At 37.8% G+C, this 18,359-nt stretch overlaps 1 protein-coding gene across 1 annotated transcript in view; it reads left to right on the forward strand.

The window, feature by feature from the left end:
• Positions 1–18,359, forward strand: part of FAT4 (FAT atypical cadherin 4) — a 240,320-nt gene that overhangs the window by 154,122 nt on the left and 67,839 nt on the right. Inside the window, exon 7 of the mRNA XM_075929867.1 lies at positions 14,878–15,058. Within this exon, the coding sequence (XP_075785982.1) occupies positions 14,878–15,058 (181 nt within the window). The remainder of the gene's footprint in view (positions 1–14,877; positions 15,059–18,359) is intronic.

Below are 18,359 nucleotides of genomic sequence, written 5' to 3' on the forward strand. Positions count from 1 at the left end.
CAATCAAATAGCCCAAAAGAGGAGGCAGAGGAAACTGGGCCATGGGCAAAGTGGGACTGGTGCTCCAGAGGGAGCAATTTGGATGGACTAAAATTCATATCCTTTTGTTTCAAAGAGTCTCAGAGGAACAAACCCGCTCCCCTGGCCTTTCAAGGAAGGCAGAGTTTGTATTAGTCTCTACTGAAGGCCATGTGCAACATATGTAATCATGCTTCATGTGAAAAGGATTAAAGGACTAGGTCCTCAATTTGGAGACCGGTCATCATTGTTATGCAGCTCACCTGTCAACCCATTGTAAGAATGGGATTTTTCAGAACACTCGGTATTGATTTAAATCTGTGACCATTAAAATCAATGGTAAAACTAGAGCATGTAGGCCAACAACTCAATGTGAACATCGAGGATCAAAATCCCCTTCCCAACATTTCTCTATTTGATAAAGTGTCCTTTCTGTTGAGACTGTGAAAAGGTGATAAAATATATCAGTATTTGACAAGGTATTTGAAAAAAGTGAGTTTCATATGGGATGAACTGCTTCTGACTGACTACCGGTACTTTTTATGGTCTGTCTCCCACATCAGAAAAGATGGAAAGTTATTTAGATCAACACATATCTTTTAAATGAATATTGCTTTTCAGGTCTAAAAACATGTGCAAAAGAGGTGAATAGATTTTGTATTTGGCATGGACTCTATATATCATACATAATTGGTTTAAATAAGACAGACTGAATCGTAATGAGGTTAACATTCTGTATGCTTCTCTTTTTGTTTTATGATCTAAGAAAATCATAAAACTAGGATTAATAATGCAAACACAAATTTACTCTATACATCAAGGGTGGGGAACCTTTTTTTCGATCGGGGGCTGCTGTCCCACAGAAAAATCAGTTGGGGGCTGCACACAAGTGAGAAGCTCCTGACCAAGGAGAAATACTCCCCACAATCCCCTTGCATATCAGAGCCTAGGGGGAACCCAAGCTAGCAGACTTTGTGTGTTCTAGTCCTGCGGGTAGGTGTCAGGGGGCTGGAGTGCCATTGTGGACTCCGCAGTTCTGACCCTTGGGGGCTGGATCTAGGCAAGCCATGGGCCAAATCCGCCCCCTCCCCGGCCTGAGTTTCCCCACCATTGCTATACGTATTTTTAGCATCATAATTAGAAATACCCTAAGCTCTTTTGTATTAGACAAATAAGGCACAGATCCTCAAAGTTATATGGGTGCTTAACTCCCATGGGAGTATTTAGGCCTAAGCATTTTTTTTCTTACTGCCCTTAATCAATAGTGTTGTCTAGTCTGCAAACAGAACCATGTATTATTTGTTAATGTGCATTATTTCTGTTAGTCATTTGAAAATAGTCGAGAACATGTATTTTCAAGGAAAAATATGGCCTTTGAGGTTGATTTAAACAAAACCTAAAAAGGTTGACTCCCAAGTGCAAATGGTCCTCTCGCTCAATCTGATGAAGTATATTCTATTACCATGTGAGAATAGGCAGTAAACGAGTGTCATTAACGATTATGCAAAAATTCCAAAGGGAAACGTTGGAGACAGTTGCAAAAAGAAAGTGGTCACAGATACTTCTGTATAAGATACTACCAAGCAGTCTAGGATTCTTACAAGAGTACTTCACAATAACACTGAATAGTGGTGTTCTTCATTTTTACGGGTTAGTTTACTTGCCAGTATTAGTAATTTTTTTTTTACAGATTGTTTAAAACAGATTTGGATATTTGCAAAGCTCAATCTGTAGTTTGTTTAGCTAGACTAAAGGAAAATCTAAGTACCATTTAAAATCTAGAAAGACATGGTGAATTGTTACTATGAATTTCCCAAAGGAAGTAGCTATTTTTTGTAGGTTCTTCTAATTTATTTTAATCTTTGTTATTTATTACCATAATCAATTTAGAGAGCTTCCACTGTGGGGAAAATATAATTCTTTTACTTCTCAGATGGCCATAGCCAAATTTTCAAGTTTCCTATGTATTTGGTCTGTCTAATTCCTTGAGCTGCAAAACATACACACATAAGAGGCCACAAAGTTTACCATAGCACATGGCAAATGACATACAATGTGTATCTTCAAAACAAAATCAAGAGAGTGATATGTTTTACCCTTATTAAATCTCTACCTTCAGCCAGTTGCTTTCCATCCTGTTTTCTCTCCCACACCTTTCCTCTTGCTCTCTAAGTACTCACTACTACCCTTTCTTTATGTATAACCTCAAGAGACATGCACTTCTGTTTTCATTAGACTGTCTCTTTACCTGATCAAGTTAGGCATACAGTCACCAGTACAGAATACAAAATGAGTCAGATGCCAATATTAAACCTATTTGTTGGGTTCTTAGCAAAACAGGCAGAATTCTATGAAACAAAAAGAACAGGAATGATCACATTATGTGTGTGTATGTGCAGGCCAGAGATGTATTTAGGGTGGTTCACCCATCACCAATTTACTGAGAATGTGCCAAGTAAGAATAGTGATAAAATGAGAATTGATGTTGGCATTGCCTCTGGAATATATGTCAGGATAGTTCATGTTTCACCACAATCTTTAACAATATTGATTGAAAAGAATAAAGGCAAGGAGTCAAGATTTCCAACGATGAGTTGGCTTGAGTGTCATGTTTAATATAGACTCACCGGTTTTAGGGATGCAAAGCAGATATATCTTTTTTCAAATGTATCTAAATAGACCCTGCACTCTAAATACCAAATCATTCATAGTTTAGTAAAGCAGGCTAGAATCAGAGGTCTGATACTCAGGAAAGCAAGAATTATAATTCCATTGAAATCTAAATTATTAAAAATTCTCAAATTGCTTTATTTTTATCTTTTGCCTAAATGCTACTCCATAACTTATATTTTGCTTTGTAAATATTAGGCAGGAAATCTTTTATGAATACTTTCTTTGTGAATGTGTCACTTTTAATGAAACTGAGTGAAATGCGCCAGTGGGTTTGGAAACTGCCAACTGTCGGCAATTGTGTGTGTGTGTGTGTGTGTGTGTATGTGTGTGTGTGAATACTTCATGCTCTTGAAAGAATAAAAAGATAAATACTTGAGTGGTAACTGTGATACGCAAGGAAAATATCCTGATCTTTGAGAGCTATTAAAATTTTCCAGTCACGGTGATCTTAAACCCTTGCTTAAACAGCACATTACACCTTATAAATTGAAATTCTGTTAGCTAATTCTTCACCTCCTGGACTACAATTTCAGGAAGCTTAATTGCTAGGCTAAAACCTGTAAAACAGGAACATATGGCATGAATACTTATCCTGAAGGTTAATCTTCACCAGTTGTATGCAATGTTTTTAAGTACAATTCAATAACATGCAACCATGATTAAAGGGAGCTCACTGTGGGATAGACAGGAGTCATAGGCAGACAAAATTGACTTGGTCAGCCGTTTCTAAGGGGAGAAGACTGCCTGGGGTTTTCTGACTACAACAATGATTTAAAGAATAAAGTAATTGTTGGTTCTTAAAATATATATTTTTAAGTTAATCTCTACGTTTAATTTTAATTTTATTTTTAAAAAATCTTCAGTCTTCAAGGCTATTTGGAGACTGTACCCATTGTGCCCACAAACATGCATAATCACCTCTAGCACCCTTAGTGACTTGCATCTAATATGAACAAATGCAGATGTATGTGTGTGTGTATGTATACCCAATTTGTGCATGTCTTTACATGTGCATGTGAAATGTTGCCCCTAAAGGCTCTTTCCACAAATCATCTTTTTGATGGGAAGCTTAACATAATTTTGGGTAAAAATGCTGTAGGTTTACTATGCAGATCAGTCTTTTCTCAGAATCATCCTAAATGAATTATACTTCAGACTTCATTAGATTACAGAAAAGCATTAAGAACGCTATGACATGATAGATTAATGCCCGAGCCTTTCACTGTTGGAGATCTGAGTTTGATTGCAGCAAATTACTAACTGGCATCTGTTTAAGTCACAAACCCATTATAGAATATTTTGTGGGTATTTTGCACAGTATGTGCCAGCACTGCTTTTACATATGGAAAAAAAAGGTAGTTTATTGAGTTGATTTTGAAGTTTTGGGGGATACTATAGTAATTATGGTATTGCATAGTCTGCTCTATTTTACATACTCTATTTCAAGACTACATATACATTCTGATGATTCTAATGGTGAAATCTAACAAAAACCTCTCACTTGTAAAATACAACATATAATCAGCACAGCACACAGATCAGAGGAAGAGAAAGGGTAAAGGAAGGGGGGAAAGTAGATAGTTGCCTTAGTTCAGTATGACATAGAATGAATTATAATTCTTGCCCCTCTCATGAAACTACATACCACAATGACTTCTAAGAATCCATTCATTTCACTTGGGGTTCTTCACACAAAAAAGTTCCTGTCTAAAATAATTGATCATTGGATCAAGCCACACATTCTAAAGCAGGGTCCTATGCTCCTTGATGGGAGTGGGAACTTGTACTTTCTAAAAGCCCTCTTCCCCCTGCAGCCTCAGGAGGAGCAGCTCATGAAAGAAAACCCATAGACCCTTCAAGAAGTGTATACACTGCCCTCCCCTCTTTGCGGCTGATTTTGATTGGCTGAACACAAAGGTCCACCATTACTCGAATGGCTCCCCAGCACCAAATGAGAGTGTTTATGAGCAATTCCCCCAGCTCTGGGGCACCTGAGAAGAAAAGATTCTTCACCTCCTTGGGATTAGAGTAGGGCTGGAGTTGAGAGTCTTATTGTGAGTATTTTGTTTGTTGTCTTTTCGGGGCTGGGCAGATGTTTTCTGCTGACAGCCAGTAAAGCCTGGGCTGTTGGGTAACCCCCACCTCCCGGTGCAGTTGTCATCATTTAGTGGGGTCTAGTTCCCCAATACACTGGAAATGGATTAGGAAAATCATCTCCTAAACAACATAAAGGACAGGTCTGGTGCTCCTAATATACGGTACAATAGAGAGACAGCCCTTGAAAGACGGGAGGGAACAGGGTCTCTTCAATGGGTCTGGGTCCAGATGATTAGGGTGGGGAGCTGGCATCAGCCCTTCCATGATTTTATAGATTACAAAAGGAGGGATGACCTGTGCTGGAAGAGTTATTTCCAGGAAGTTCCTAGATGTCTTATATAATAAAATCACAGCCAAGTTAAACCACATTTCTGATTTCTTTGCTTCCTCTTTCCTCCAGGATAATGATGGTCTGAGATATTTCTAGGGGAGCAAGTTCCAATACAAAACTTTCAGACTAGGACACAAAGCCTCTAATATCACTGCGATTTTAGAAGGATTCCATATTAACCCATATAATTATCTTTTAGTTTCCCTCTCTGAGCCAGTTTTCTGTTCAGTGACAGAATTTTCTGACAACCTCGGAAACTATTAATAGGCTGTGAGCAATGTTCCTTCTAATCTTTTCCATCGAGATGTGGAATATTTTTTTATGTGCACTGTGGCATGTGTGAATGTGAACCACCATTAGAAATAAAATCCACCTGTAGGCACTCTACTAATTAGCTGGGCAGTATTTGAATCTCTCCTGAGCCACTGCAGCAGCACAGAGTTTATAGGGAACACTGGTTGTGAGAGGTTAATTCCACTCCTTGATCTCATCCACCCCAGTTCTGAAGCAATCCCTTTCCATTCTGAGATCTGATTGTAATTTCTTACCTCCAGTTCTCCTATTTAATCTCACAAGCAACTGAAACTTAAGTTTGATGCTGACAAAGTTCACAGACACTAATAATGAATAAGGTCATTTTTATTTTAAAAAAATAAAAGGATTGTAAACCAGAAATAATCCAATAGTCCTTCCTCTCATGTATACATCAACCTCACACAAATTTAAAATGTTAGGGTACCTCTACACTTGCTCCCTAGCTTGAGATAGGGATGCAAATGTAGCTGACCAAAATTGCTAATGAAGCAGGGATTTAAATATCCCGTGCTTCATTAGCATAATCTTGCCCGCACGCTATTCCAATCGGCAGCTGATTCAAACCAGGAAGTGCACTCCGGGCCGTGTTAGTTCAAATTAAACCCCTTGGTTTGAACTAACATTACTCCTCAAGGGGTTTGATTCTAACTAACGCGGCCCGGAGTGCATTTCCTGGTTCGAATCAGCTGCCAATCGGAATAGCACAGAGGTGAGATTATGCTAATGAAGCATGGGATATTTAAATCCCTGCTTCATTAGCAATTTCGGTCAGCTACATTTGCATCCCTATCTCGAGATAGGGAGCAAGTGTAGACGAACCCTTAGTAATAGTGTTAATCCAAATGGATTGCATTATACAACGTGGGAGGTCTCGGACCTTGCTCCATAGAATCTTGTCTAGTGCTGGTCAGAAATTTTCCCTTGGAACGATTTTCTGTCAAAAAATGCCATTTGAACATTTCAAAGGAAACTAGGCAGCTTTCCTGGCAGCTTGCCTGTTTATTCACCTCCCCAGAAGCCTACCTGTAGGGCTGCAGGGGAGGAGGGCTTTCCTGGATTGTTAGCTTATTGTCTGAGGAGGCACCAGAACTCCTAGCAGCATATTTTGTGTCTGGAACATCAACATGATCCTTTGTGTTTAGGGTAAAATTTAGAGTTTTTAAGCCAAATTTGTATTCCAAGCTGAATCACATGGACACTAAAATATAGCTTCATAATGCATGCTGTTTTCATACTTAATCTTGAAGAGGTTACAGCATCTCCATAATTATTTAAAAACACACTGATGTGGGGCAGCAGGTCCTGTCTGACTTTTAATGAATTTAGAAAGACTGTCTGCTGTACTGTGAGAAAAACCTTTATTTACTCCCTGAAAAAGTTAATGCTTTCTAATAAGCACACAACTTCTAGTCTGAGCAACCATTCACTGAGTGTTTGACTGCAGGAATGAAATCAGCTTTGTTGCAAAGCAACAGATTTCAGTTATTCAAAAATTCCATTTCTGTTTAATTGCTTTCTGTGTTTCAGAATAATGATGGGTTTAATTTATAGGGGCTCACAAAAATTTTAAACTGCTTGCTTGCAGTTTGAACTTTCGTTAATGAACCTGTGTGTATTTTAAAATGAACCAATGGGTAGATCATAAGCTAAATAGCATATATCTGTTTTTGTATTTTCTTGTTTTTCTGTATGTTGCACAGCACTCTATAGCTGACCAGTTTTGCTAAACTTTCTTTTAATATGTTCATGAGTTGCCTTGCATGACATTTGTCAATCTCCTCTGATTGTTTTCTTTTATTAATCCAGATTCACTAAATATTTAGGTAATCATTTCTCCTTCCATGCCAAACTGCATCTAAAGGGTTTGAAGCTGAATATATGTTAGAGAAGCTATTGCCATGTATTTGATCATTGTAGTAGGTCAAGAGAAAATACTCTGCTCACATGTTCCAGAGTTAAACGAGATTAAGATAACAGGTGTTGTTTCACAATAGCCATATAATAATTAGCAGAAGATAGACTTACAGTTATTGCGTCTTTTGTATAACTTTAAATAGGCAAATATGTAGAAAGAATGTATAATGGTGAGGGTAAGAAAATATTTAGTTCTATACATTTGGTATGACTGAATTATTCCTATGTATTAGAACAAAGTAGAGGCACACATTGATTACAATTAGAGCATTCAAAAAAGGTCAAACACAGTAAGTCAATTTTTTCTCCGTGCTCATTATTCTGGCTATGTGGAGTGGAAATTCTGTGAGACAAAACAACATATACTGTGCCCACTAGAATCTGTTTGGAATTAGTTTCCTTACAGTTCTGTATGGCGCAGGGAGTCACTGTTTGTTTCCCTTTCCTTTTATGGAAAATCATAAGTGATTCCACTGTTTAAAGCTGAAGATTTCCTGATATCCATGCACGATTTGAGTGATCAGCCAGAAGAAAATGTTTGCATGTGGAGTAGACAGTCACAGATCTCCTCCAAAAGCTGAGGATGGTATAATTAGCAAGCAGCAGGGAGAGCACCTTGCTTCTGCATGGTTACCCACCCTCCAGATTCCCTGTAGCTTTTTAGTAATATAGCTTTTTCTCTGCTCCCATGCTGTGGCATTTCCTTTAAAAGGGAAGGCTCCTCTGTACATGGAGGTAAGGGAATTGGCATAAATTACAGCATCCTTGGTCTGTAATGAGCAACAGTTTTCCCCAAAGGTATGGAGGAAACAGAATGTGGAAGAGACCTATCTGCTGTTTTTCCCGTCACACACCCTGTTCCACTGTTTCCTTAAATGCTTGGGCTTCTTTTGTTTAAGTATTTTTTGGGTACGTCTAGACTGCAAGCTTCTTTCTAAAGGAGCTTTTTCGAAAGAGCTCTTTCAAAAAAGCTTCTTTCAAAAGAGAGATTTCACACCTCAAAACTGGATCAAAAAAGCAATCAGCTTTTTTTGAAAGAGATCATCCAGACAGCATGGATGCTCTCTCAAATGAAAGCGCTGATTGCTATTCACAGAATGGCCAATAGGACACCTGTGTTTTTTTCAATTGGCTCTTCTTTCAAAAAATGTCCCTGTTCTGCGTCCACACACACCTTTTTTTGAAAGAGCTCTTTCGAAAAAGGCAATCTTCCTTGTAATTTAAGGTTTACCAATGTCGAAAAAAAAAACCCTTCATTCTTTCAATTTAATTTCAAAAGAATGCAATTGCACTGTGGATACAGGTGAAATTTTTTTTTGAAAAAGGGCAGTTTTTTTGAAAAAACAATGTAGTCTAGACACACCCTAAATGTAAAATACCATATCTTTCTGAACACAGAACCTTTTATTAGAGAGGTTAACAAAAAAATGTAAAACATTCACAGATTACAAGTGGGTTTACGTGGTTTCCTGTTTAATTTACTTGAGGATCTGTGGCCATTTTCTGAATTTATTTAGGTGTATATAAGCTTTGTTTCTTAGTGACTGACAGTTAGAAAGTAAACATTTAAATTGGCTTTCATATAGACCACTGGTAATGTAAACCACGCATCTAAATTTCAGAGTCATAGTAAATTAAATACTAATCTGTTCCTCCAGATTCTAAAGATTTTGTATTTGCTTATGCTGTCATTCCAATCATCTACATTTCTTCAGCCAGGGTTAACATTAAAAGCCTGGATTTTATTATTTAGCCAATGAATGCCTGACTTTTTCTTTTTCCCCTCTGAGTAATCCTTTCAACCTGAATATTCTCTGTGTATGTGTGTGTGTGTGTGTGCTTGTAGAAAATGTGATGATAAATCACTGAAGAAACATTCTCAAAAAAGGAAACCCTTAAAGAAATACTATTTTAAAAGATTGAAATAAGCCAAAATATGACTAAAAAATAATATAAATTACTGATTATATTCCACATTTGTATACCCTACCCCCATATCATCATCACCTAAAGAAAATCTTTAGAAACAACACATAAGAAGAAGTAAAGCATCACCATTCATTCCTGTCCGTGAATTGTTCCTCCATTTAGCCCAGATAGGTCATGCCCCTGCATTTAATATTCTGCCATATAGTTAGTGGTTGACCTCTGGGTCTGCTGTCTTTTGTTGTATTTACATGATTTTCTTTGGCACCCTATCATCTGTTTCTCTTCTACAATGTCCCCACCATTGTAATCTTTTGGATTGCAGCCAGTCCCTTACTCATCTCATAGAGGAGTGTACTACCCTTCAAACTTCTTCATTTATCTTTAAAATATTCCATTTTGAATCTGCCATCTTCTGAAGAAGTGTCATCTCTACTACCTACCTATCAGTCCATAATTTCATCAACTTCTTTACAGCATTTGTAGTTAAAGTACATCTTCTTTTAACCTAATCTTTGATGGAACCTTCAGTGCTGATCAAGCTGCCTAGGTATATTTTTGTGTTCTGTGACTTCACCATTGCTGCATTTTAATAGTTCATCTTTTGTCCCTTTTCCCTGAACAACAAATGACAAGAAGACGAAGTGCAAAGCTAAAGTCACCCTTCGTACTGTCACTCCTAATATACAGTTTCAGAACATGATAATTCCCTGCTCCCTTGTCTTACACCAAACTTTGACTTGAAACAGTTAGGGTACGTCTACACTTGCCCCTAGTTTGAACTAGGGATGCAAATGTAGGTGACCAAAATTGCTAATGAAGTAGGGATTTAATTATCCTGCACTTCATTAACATGATCTCGCTGGCGCGTTACTCCTCTGAACAGCTGTTTCAAAAGTGAAAGTGCACGCCGGGACGCGTTAGTTCAAACCAAACCCTTTGGTTTGAACTAATGTTACTTCTCATTTTTTTTCAAATGAGAACCACGGGGTTTGGTTCAAACTAACACTTCCCGGCGTGCACGTTCACTTTCGAAACAGCTGTTCAGAGGAGTAACATGCCGGGGAGATCATGCTAATGAAGCGTGGGATATTTAAATCTCCGCTTCATTAGCAATTTGGGTTGCCTACATTTGCATCCCTAGTTCGAACTAGGGAGCAAGTGTAGACATGCTCTTACTTAGTTATCTGCTAGTTCTTAGAGTACTACAGGAGTCTTTGTATATAACTTTTATACTCGCAGTTATCATACCAGGAACTCCCATGTGATTTTACTACTTTCTTTTATGCTTCCCTACAGTATGACTCAAATGCCTTAGTGAACATCTTTAATTCCCATTCTCACTTCTCCCTCCCCCATCCGTGGTCAGAGTGTGAATATCTGGTCAATGGAACTTCTGCCTAATCTGAAGCCACATTGTTCATTCTCTAATACTTTCTCTAAAACTGGCATTATTTGGTTGCCAGCTGTTTTCAACATGATTTTTCCTATTACTAATAATTATTTTACAACTCCATAATTATTCAAATTAGTAAGATCTCCTTTTTTTCAGGGCTGGTAGAACTGTTGCATTTAGCTAGTCACCCAGGGTATGTCTACACTACCCCCCTAGTTTGAACTAGGGGGGTAATGTATGTATACCGAACTTGCTAATGAAGCCTGGGATTTGAATTTTCCGGGCTTCATTAGCATAAAGCCGGCACCGCCATTTTTAAAAGCCGGCTAGTGCGAATCCCGTGCCGCGCGGCTACACGCGGCACGGACTAGATAGTTCTGGAACGAGGCGTACAGATAGTTCGGATTAGGAAGCCTAATCCGAACTATCTAGTCCGTGCCGCGTGTAGCCGCGCGGCACAGGGTTCGCACTAGCCGGCTTTTAAAAATGGCGGCGCCGGCTTTATGCTAATGAAGCCCGGGAAATTCAAATCCCGGGCTTCATTAGCAAGTTCGGTATGCATACATTACCCCCCTAGTTCGAACTAGGGGGGTAGTGTAGACATACCCCCACTACCTTCTCTTGCTCCTGTGTTGTTTTATATATGTTTTCCCTAATATTTTGATAACACTTATCCTGATGGCCTTTTAGCAGCTCAGCTGTAATACTATCTATTCCTGAAGTGTCACCAATTCTTGTTCTTTCTATTTCTTTTTCTGATGGTGTTTCAAAGCTGATATACATTTTGTCTTGCGAGCTGCCTTTGTTCTAGTATCTCTAGTATCTTCGTCAGCATGCATCTGACGAAGTGGGTCTTTGCCCACGAAAGCTTATGCTCCTACACTTCAGTTAGTCTATAAGGTGCCACAGGACTCCTCGTCTAGAATGTTTGTATCTGGATAAACTAAAGGATTCCGCACTTTGTCAGAAAGTTCTTTCCATATTTTCAGCGCCTCTTTGGCATTTGTTGTCAGTGAGCATTCTTACCATTTGCATCAATGGCCTGATTGTGCTTCATACCACTTAACCTCATTGTCATATCTTGTTTTCTTGATGTCTTGTCTAGTTGTTGAGCCTGTTCTTTCCAGAACTTTTGCTTCTTCAATTTTTGTGATTCCTTTAGCGCATTGTGCAATGCTTTTACTACTTCTGCTTTCCCAGCACTCTTGGCTTGTCTGTACTTTTCCTGCAGTTTTCTTGTTTTGGTGTTTTTCCAGGTTTTCATTGTTTGCTTAGGCCTCCCAATAACTTCCTCAGCTGTATTTTGTATCACTTTCTTGAATATTTTCCATCCAGTCTGTGGTGAGATTTCTTCGTCATCACAAATCAGTGGCCTGAAATGATCTCTAAGCATCAAATTATACATCTTTCTCACAGAACTATCCTTTAACTTTTAAAGGTCAAATTTAACTCCAGCTCCACCCATATTTTTCTTGGACTTTAACTTAACCCGAATCTTTCGCATTAGTAGACATGATCACTGCCACACTCGGTACAGCTATAGATCTTAACATCCAACAGTGACCAGTGCCTGTTACTGAAAGTAATGTGGTCAGAATAGGTTTTAGTTTCAACTAAATGTTGACTTTAATCTAATCTTGTATATATGTGTGCAAAGAAACTATGCACCACCAATAATCAGCTTGTGCATCTCACAGCAAGTTTTTAACTTTCCCCCTTATCATTGCAGTCCCAGTGCTATGTGGCCCAACACTGTTCATTTGCATTTATATCTCTCATTATCAAAATCATGACCAGGAATCTCATCTATAATGCCATCAAACTGTTGATAAAATCCTTCTGTCTCTTCCTCTTTTACTGCTTTTGTTGGTACAGAAGAGCAGGTCTCAGTTATGCATAATTTATAATAGGCAGTAGTAAATCAGAAACCCTAATGGTACATTTTTAACTTTGGGCATGTGACTGTCATAGCTACAATTCATGGAAAATGTACTAAACTTAATTATGAAATATATTCAGAGAAACTTGGGGAAAAATCTGCAATCCTCTGAAAAATTATAAGAAGAGAATTCGTCAGAAAGAACAGCTATCAAAGCAGAATTCAAATCAGAGAATTTGGCCTGACCATGGAAACTACATTTGTCACCACAGATATGGCATTTATGATTAATGCAGTGTACATACTTACAAAATTTAAAAAGAATCAAAATCTGTGGTCATTAATGATGCAGAACTTCCAGTGAAAGTGTTGTGAATTCTGATTGGTTGAGGATTGCAGAATTTGGCCCCATGTCACTACTTTTCCATAGAAAATGTCTTCAATGTTTTTAATTTTCATCCTTGTTGACCATTTCACTTAAGAGGCCTAGGAAACAATACACTCTTCCTTCTCCTTTTCTTTCTTAGTTAATCCCATTAGGTTAGTGTTGAGATACATTGAAGGAGCATTGTGGAGAAGCTTGCGTTGCCATTAGTTCAGTTGTATTTCTTCATTCTGTGAATAAACCAAGAGGTAAAGTTTGCAGTGCTCTCTATCCATCATCTTTGCCATTTACTTATAAAAAGATGGACTTGAAGCCTTTTCTGTCAACTTTAACTTTCTTTTCCTAGTTGAGTTACACTATTACTGCTATTTGAATATGACTTATCCTAGATTAATTTTTCCAGTATGTCTACAATACCTAATCATCTGTGAAATGTAATAACTTTCAACTTTGCATTTCATTAACTGTCAGGTGAATGAGACAATTACATGTATTTGGCATGCGTGTAGTTGACATATGCAATAACTGAAGACTTTGTTTCATTTAATGTAGTAATAATAAACACTCCGTGAGCAATATTTCAGCAGTCAAGTACACTTTTTGTAGCCTTTTCTCTCAGTAAGTGTTTTGCTAAATGACATAAATGAAAACAGGGTGCAAAATGAGTCAGACTGGTAGCTTCATGTAAAATTCTTGGCTGAAGAACATTACTGGTAAAAAGAATTACTCAATACATAGCATAAAAAGAACTGCATTGTGTAAAATAGTGGTGTCAAATATGCACCCTTTGAGCCAGCAGCAGCATCCCACTCAGTGTTATGATCCAGCCTGTCTGAGCAGAGATTTTAAAGTGAAACTTATGGAATTCTTTGGTAAGTTTCACTTTGCAGTTCTTTCATTCCCTTCCTTTGTGCTTTATGCACAGTTCCTTCATGTACTTTAGTGGCTTTGGCTGCTGTCCAGCTGGAGAGTTTATCACAGATTCTTCCTTCTAGGCAGGAGGTTACTGTGCCAGAGTTAAAACAATGAAAAATATAGTATTATTGTTTCATAGACCAGAAGGGGAAGGACAGGCTCAGAAATCTACTGAAGTGATTAGTTTGGTTGGCAGAATAATTTTATTTGTTCCTTGCCCCACAGCGCGTATGCAAATCCTGGTGAAGCTAACATGATTTAGGTCCCTTGTTAACGTTTTCTAAGTCTTAGTTTGCATTTGATAGAGGAAATGGTTCATGCACAGAGTAAATATTGGAAGATTAAACATGAACAGACCACTCAGTATTTCTCATTTGTTTAAATCCATCTTAGATTAATACTTAAAAACAAGACAAAATGTAGGTTAAATGAGTTCAGTCTAGTTTCTTGAAAACCAGTATCCACATCACAGTAAACACTGTGATTTGGCCATTCCATCAAAAAAATCAAGTTTGAATGAGTCTGGAAATTGAAGTATACCCCAGTCCTCAGAGAAGATCACTCCAGGTCAGGTTTGTGACACATGAGGGAATGAAATGAAGGAAACTATCATTCCATTGCCTCTGCTTTATTTATTCTGTGGATAAATAAATTGAGGGCTTGAGTCTCCAAGGCTGTCAATGTGCCATCTATGACAGACTTCCATTAGAGAAAAAGAAAAATCAACCACATCTTCAAATTGGGCCTGGTTATTACAGGCAAGGCTTTCTGTGTTGTTGCCAGTTTATCTTTATGCCCAGAACTTACACTACAAAATATGAGATGGAAAAATTTGTGTGTGTATGTGACTTGTACTTTGCACTCAGATGGCCTACTTTAAAAACCAAACTAGCCTTGTTCTTTATATTGAATTGGCTTTGGGAATTGTGACACGCTGTAGTGTTAGATTCAAAATTAAGAGTGACATATTCAGTATTAATATTGTTTTATTTGTAACCTCTAGCATTTTAAATCCCATTTCCCCCCAGGATTGCCTGCCCTTACTGGCACTGGAACTATTGCTGTCATAGTGGATGATGTCAATGACAATGTTCCGACATTTGCCTTTAAGATGTATTCTACCACCATTCCTGAGGATGCACCTACAGGGACGGATATTTTGCTAGTAAACTCTTCAGATACAGATGCTTCAGTTAATGCAGTTATCAGGTATGATCTTTACTTTAATGAATGTAATGCTACTTTTAAGAAGAAAGGTTTTCCTGCTGATCATCCCCACCACTTAAGTACTAAAGACAAACAAGGATGGTGGATTTTACATGCCAATATTGTTTAATCAAACCTGGGTCTGTTAAAAATCTTCTAGGGTAGTAATTGGGATGATACATGATATTACAATTTATTTATTAAAATATGGCAAGTTAAAAGAAATTGAGTTTAAATTCACCTGAGTATAACTGATTTTTTAAACTTTGGCTTCCTGTAAACACAAAAAGAAGCATGGACAGTTAGCGGACTGCCTAACCAATCATAAATTGGCCAAATGTGGTAGATTAGAGTAGTATACATATCAGTAGTATGTCAGATAAAATGGTAATGAATAGCATCATCCATGACAGAATGGAACAGAGATGGTTTGTTACCTTGTAGTTTGTTCTTGTAGCTTCCTCTCTTTGGATAGTCTTTTAAAAAAAAGAGTTCAGCCCTCAGATGCACAAGTGTATCTTCCTCTATTGGGGGACACTTGGATATAAAAGTTGTAATTAAGAAGGTTTAATTAATTAGTGCTTTTAAATTATTTTTATATTCATTGATGGAAGATACTTTGAGAATAGAAACTATTGTTTTTCAAGTTTGATCAAATCTAGAAGTTTTAATATGATTATCTTTGAAACTGGGAAGTTACTTGGATTTCAAACTCATATACCAACTCAACTCAATAACTAATGCAGGGTCTGATTGTAAAATTGTATAGGCTTGTTTAGTTCTGGTTTAGATGTAGCCAAAATCTGAGAAGAATAGTTGGTTTCTGTACTGTGGAACTGAATCTCTCACTTGATTCAGTTTTGAAATTAATTACTGAACTTTAAACCTAGTTAGATCCAGATCTAAATGGCACTTTCTCAGCCACTTCTAATTTTAGGGTCAGATTATCAGTCTTGGATGCTGGCATTCACATAACATTTCCACTAAGCCTAAATATGGAGTTAGATGCCTGATTTTGCAGCTCTAAGCTTGAAAACTGGCCTTCCAGACCATGAATGTTGCCAGACCAGAGAATCTCGGACTGCAGAGGTTCAACCTGTACTGTGTTTAGTTTGGAGCAAATACACAAAATAAATACTATACACAGGGCAAAAAGTAAATTTTTTATCCCATTCAGAAAAATCAATTAAAAGGAAATGTTTGGCAGTTTTCTTTGCACAGCGCTGCTGAAACAATAATATTTCTGGATAAATTCCTACTGTTGAGCGCTGGCAATAAGCATTTCAGAGACAAGAATAATGAAGATGTTAAGTAGCAGTGACAGGCTCAACATTACCCACTGAGGACTGATGTGGAATGGAATGGAAGGCAGTCTTGTATTGGTTATTAAGCACTCCTTGCTATTCAAAAAGGCTAGTAGGTAATCCTTTCCCTTTAAACTTTTGTGACTGCAAACACTAATATCTACTTTTTGTCTTGAAAGTACCCAATAAAACCATTGTGGCTGTAAATATAAAGAGATAGAGAACTAAAATATTGTAGAATGATAAACATGTAGAAAATATAATCATATTTCCTTTCTAACCTGCTTGATGCTTAGAATAGGAACTTGGGGTTTTTGCCATTTTAAAGCCTTGAAATGGATCCAGATTTAATATTCATAAAATTTGCAACAATGAAGCTTTAATTCCATGCAAACTTATTTCAATAAATTGACTTTGGAAAGTTTTATTATCTTATAAAAAGTATGTTTGTAAAGCATAGATGATTATAGTATTTATATCTTGTGATCAGAAATTATCAAAGTGCCTTCAGCTGTCTTTAAAGCAATGCGAATTGTTTTGGAGGACTTTATCATTTCATCTACTCTCATCTCAAAGTGAATAGGAAGGAGAAATCGTTCTTTCAGGTGTAGCATTGAAAACAACATTATTTGTGTGGGGTTTTCTTATTCCTAGGACAAACTTTGCTTATCTTTGTTATTATTTGTCCAGATTCATCATCCAAAATAATATATGCATTAATACAGTTATAATTACACTTACCCTGGCAGATTTGTATAGGACTAAATATTAAGGGCCTGCTTTTCAGAGGTGCTAAACACACTGGCTGCGTCTAGACTGGCATGATTTTGCGGAAATACTTTCAACGGAAAAGTTTTTCCGTTAAAAGTATTTCCACAAAAGCGCATCTAGATTGGCACAGATGCTTTTGCGCAAATGTGCTTTTGCGCAAAAGCATCCGTGGCCAGTCTAGACGCAATTTTGCGCAAGAAATCCCCAATCGCCATTTTAGGTATCGGGGCTTTTTTGCGCAAAACAGTTCTTCTTTGTCTTCACTGGCCCTCTTGCGCAAGTATTCTTGTGCAAGAGGGCTTTTCATCGAGTGGGAGTGTGAAAGTATTTGCTCAAGAAGCACTGATTTTGTACATTACAAAGTCAGTGCTCTTGTGCAAATTCAAGCGGCCAGTGTAGACAGCTGGCAAGTTTTTGCGCAAAAGCATCTGCTTTTGTGCAAAATCTTGCCAGTCTAGACGTACCCACTAAGTACTCAGTAAGTTACAGCTTTAACAGAAGTCTTGAACACCTCTGAACATTGGATATTTAAATTCCAACACTCCCATGGCAAATTCTGAATTAAGAGTCCCTTGTGAAGAAAAAAAATACACCAAGTTTTGCAAAAATCAGATAAATGTCTGGGAAAGGCAACCTGATGATATATACTCAAATTCTGAGTATAGCTCTTTTTCTCCTAAACAAGGAATCTGGTGGCAACTTAGGGTACATCTACACTAGCCCCCTAGATCGATCTAGGGAGGCTAATGAGAGTGACCGGAATTGCAAATCAAGCCTGGGATTTAAATATCCCATGCTCGATTTGCATGTTCCCAGCCGGTCGCCATTTTAGAAATTGACTAGCCCAAAGTAACTGCCCGCGTCTACACGCAGCAGTGAAACGGGATTCCGATTTAAAGCCCCTATTTCGAATTAGCTGGTAAACCTCATTGCAGGAGGATTACCAACTAATTCAAGTTAGGGCTTTAAATCGGAATCCCGTTTCACTGCTGCGTGTAGACGCGGGCAGTTACTTCGGGCTAGTCAATTTCTAAATTGGCGACCGGCTGGGAACATGCAAATCGAGCATGGGATATTTAAATCCCGGGCTTGATTTGCAATTCCGGTCGCTCTCATTAGCCTCCCTACATCGATCTAGGGGGCTAGTGTACACGTACTGTTAGAGACTAGTAGATTTATTAGGGCATAAGCTTTTATGTGTAAAATCCACTTCATCAGATGAATTGGAG

The sequence above is a fragment of the Pelodiscus sinensis genome, chromosome 5 (genome assembly GCF_049634645.1).
Source record: "Pelodiscus sinensis isolate JC-2024 chromosome 5, ASM4963464v1, whole genome shotgun sequence".
Taxonomy (NCBI): domain Eukaryota; kingdom Metazoa; phylum Chordata; order Testudines; family Trionychidae; genus Pelodiscus; species Pelodiscus sinensis.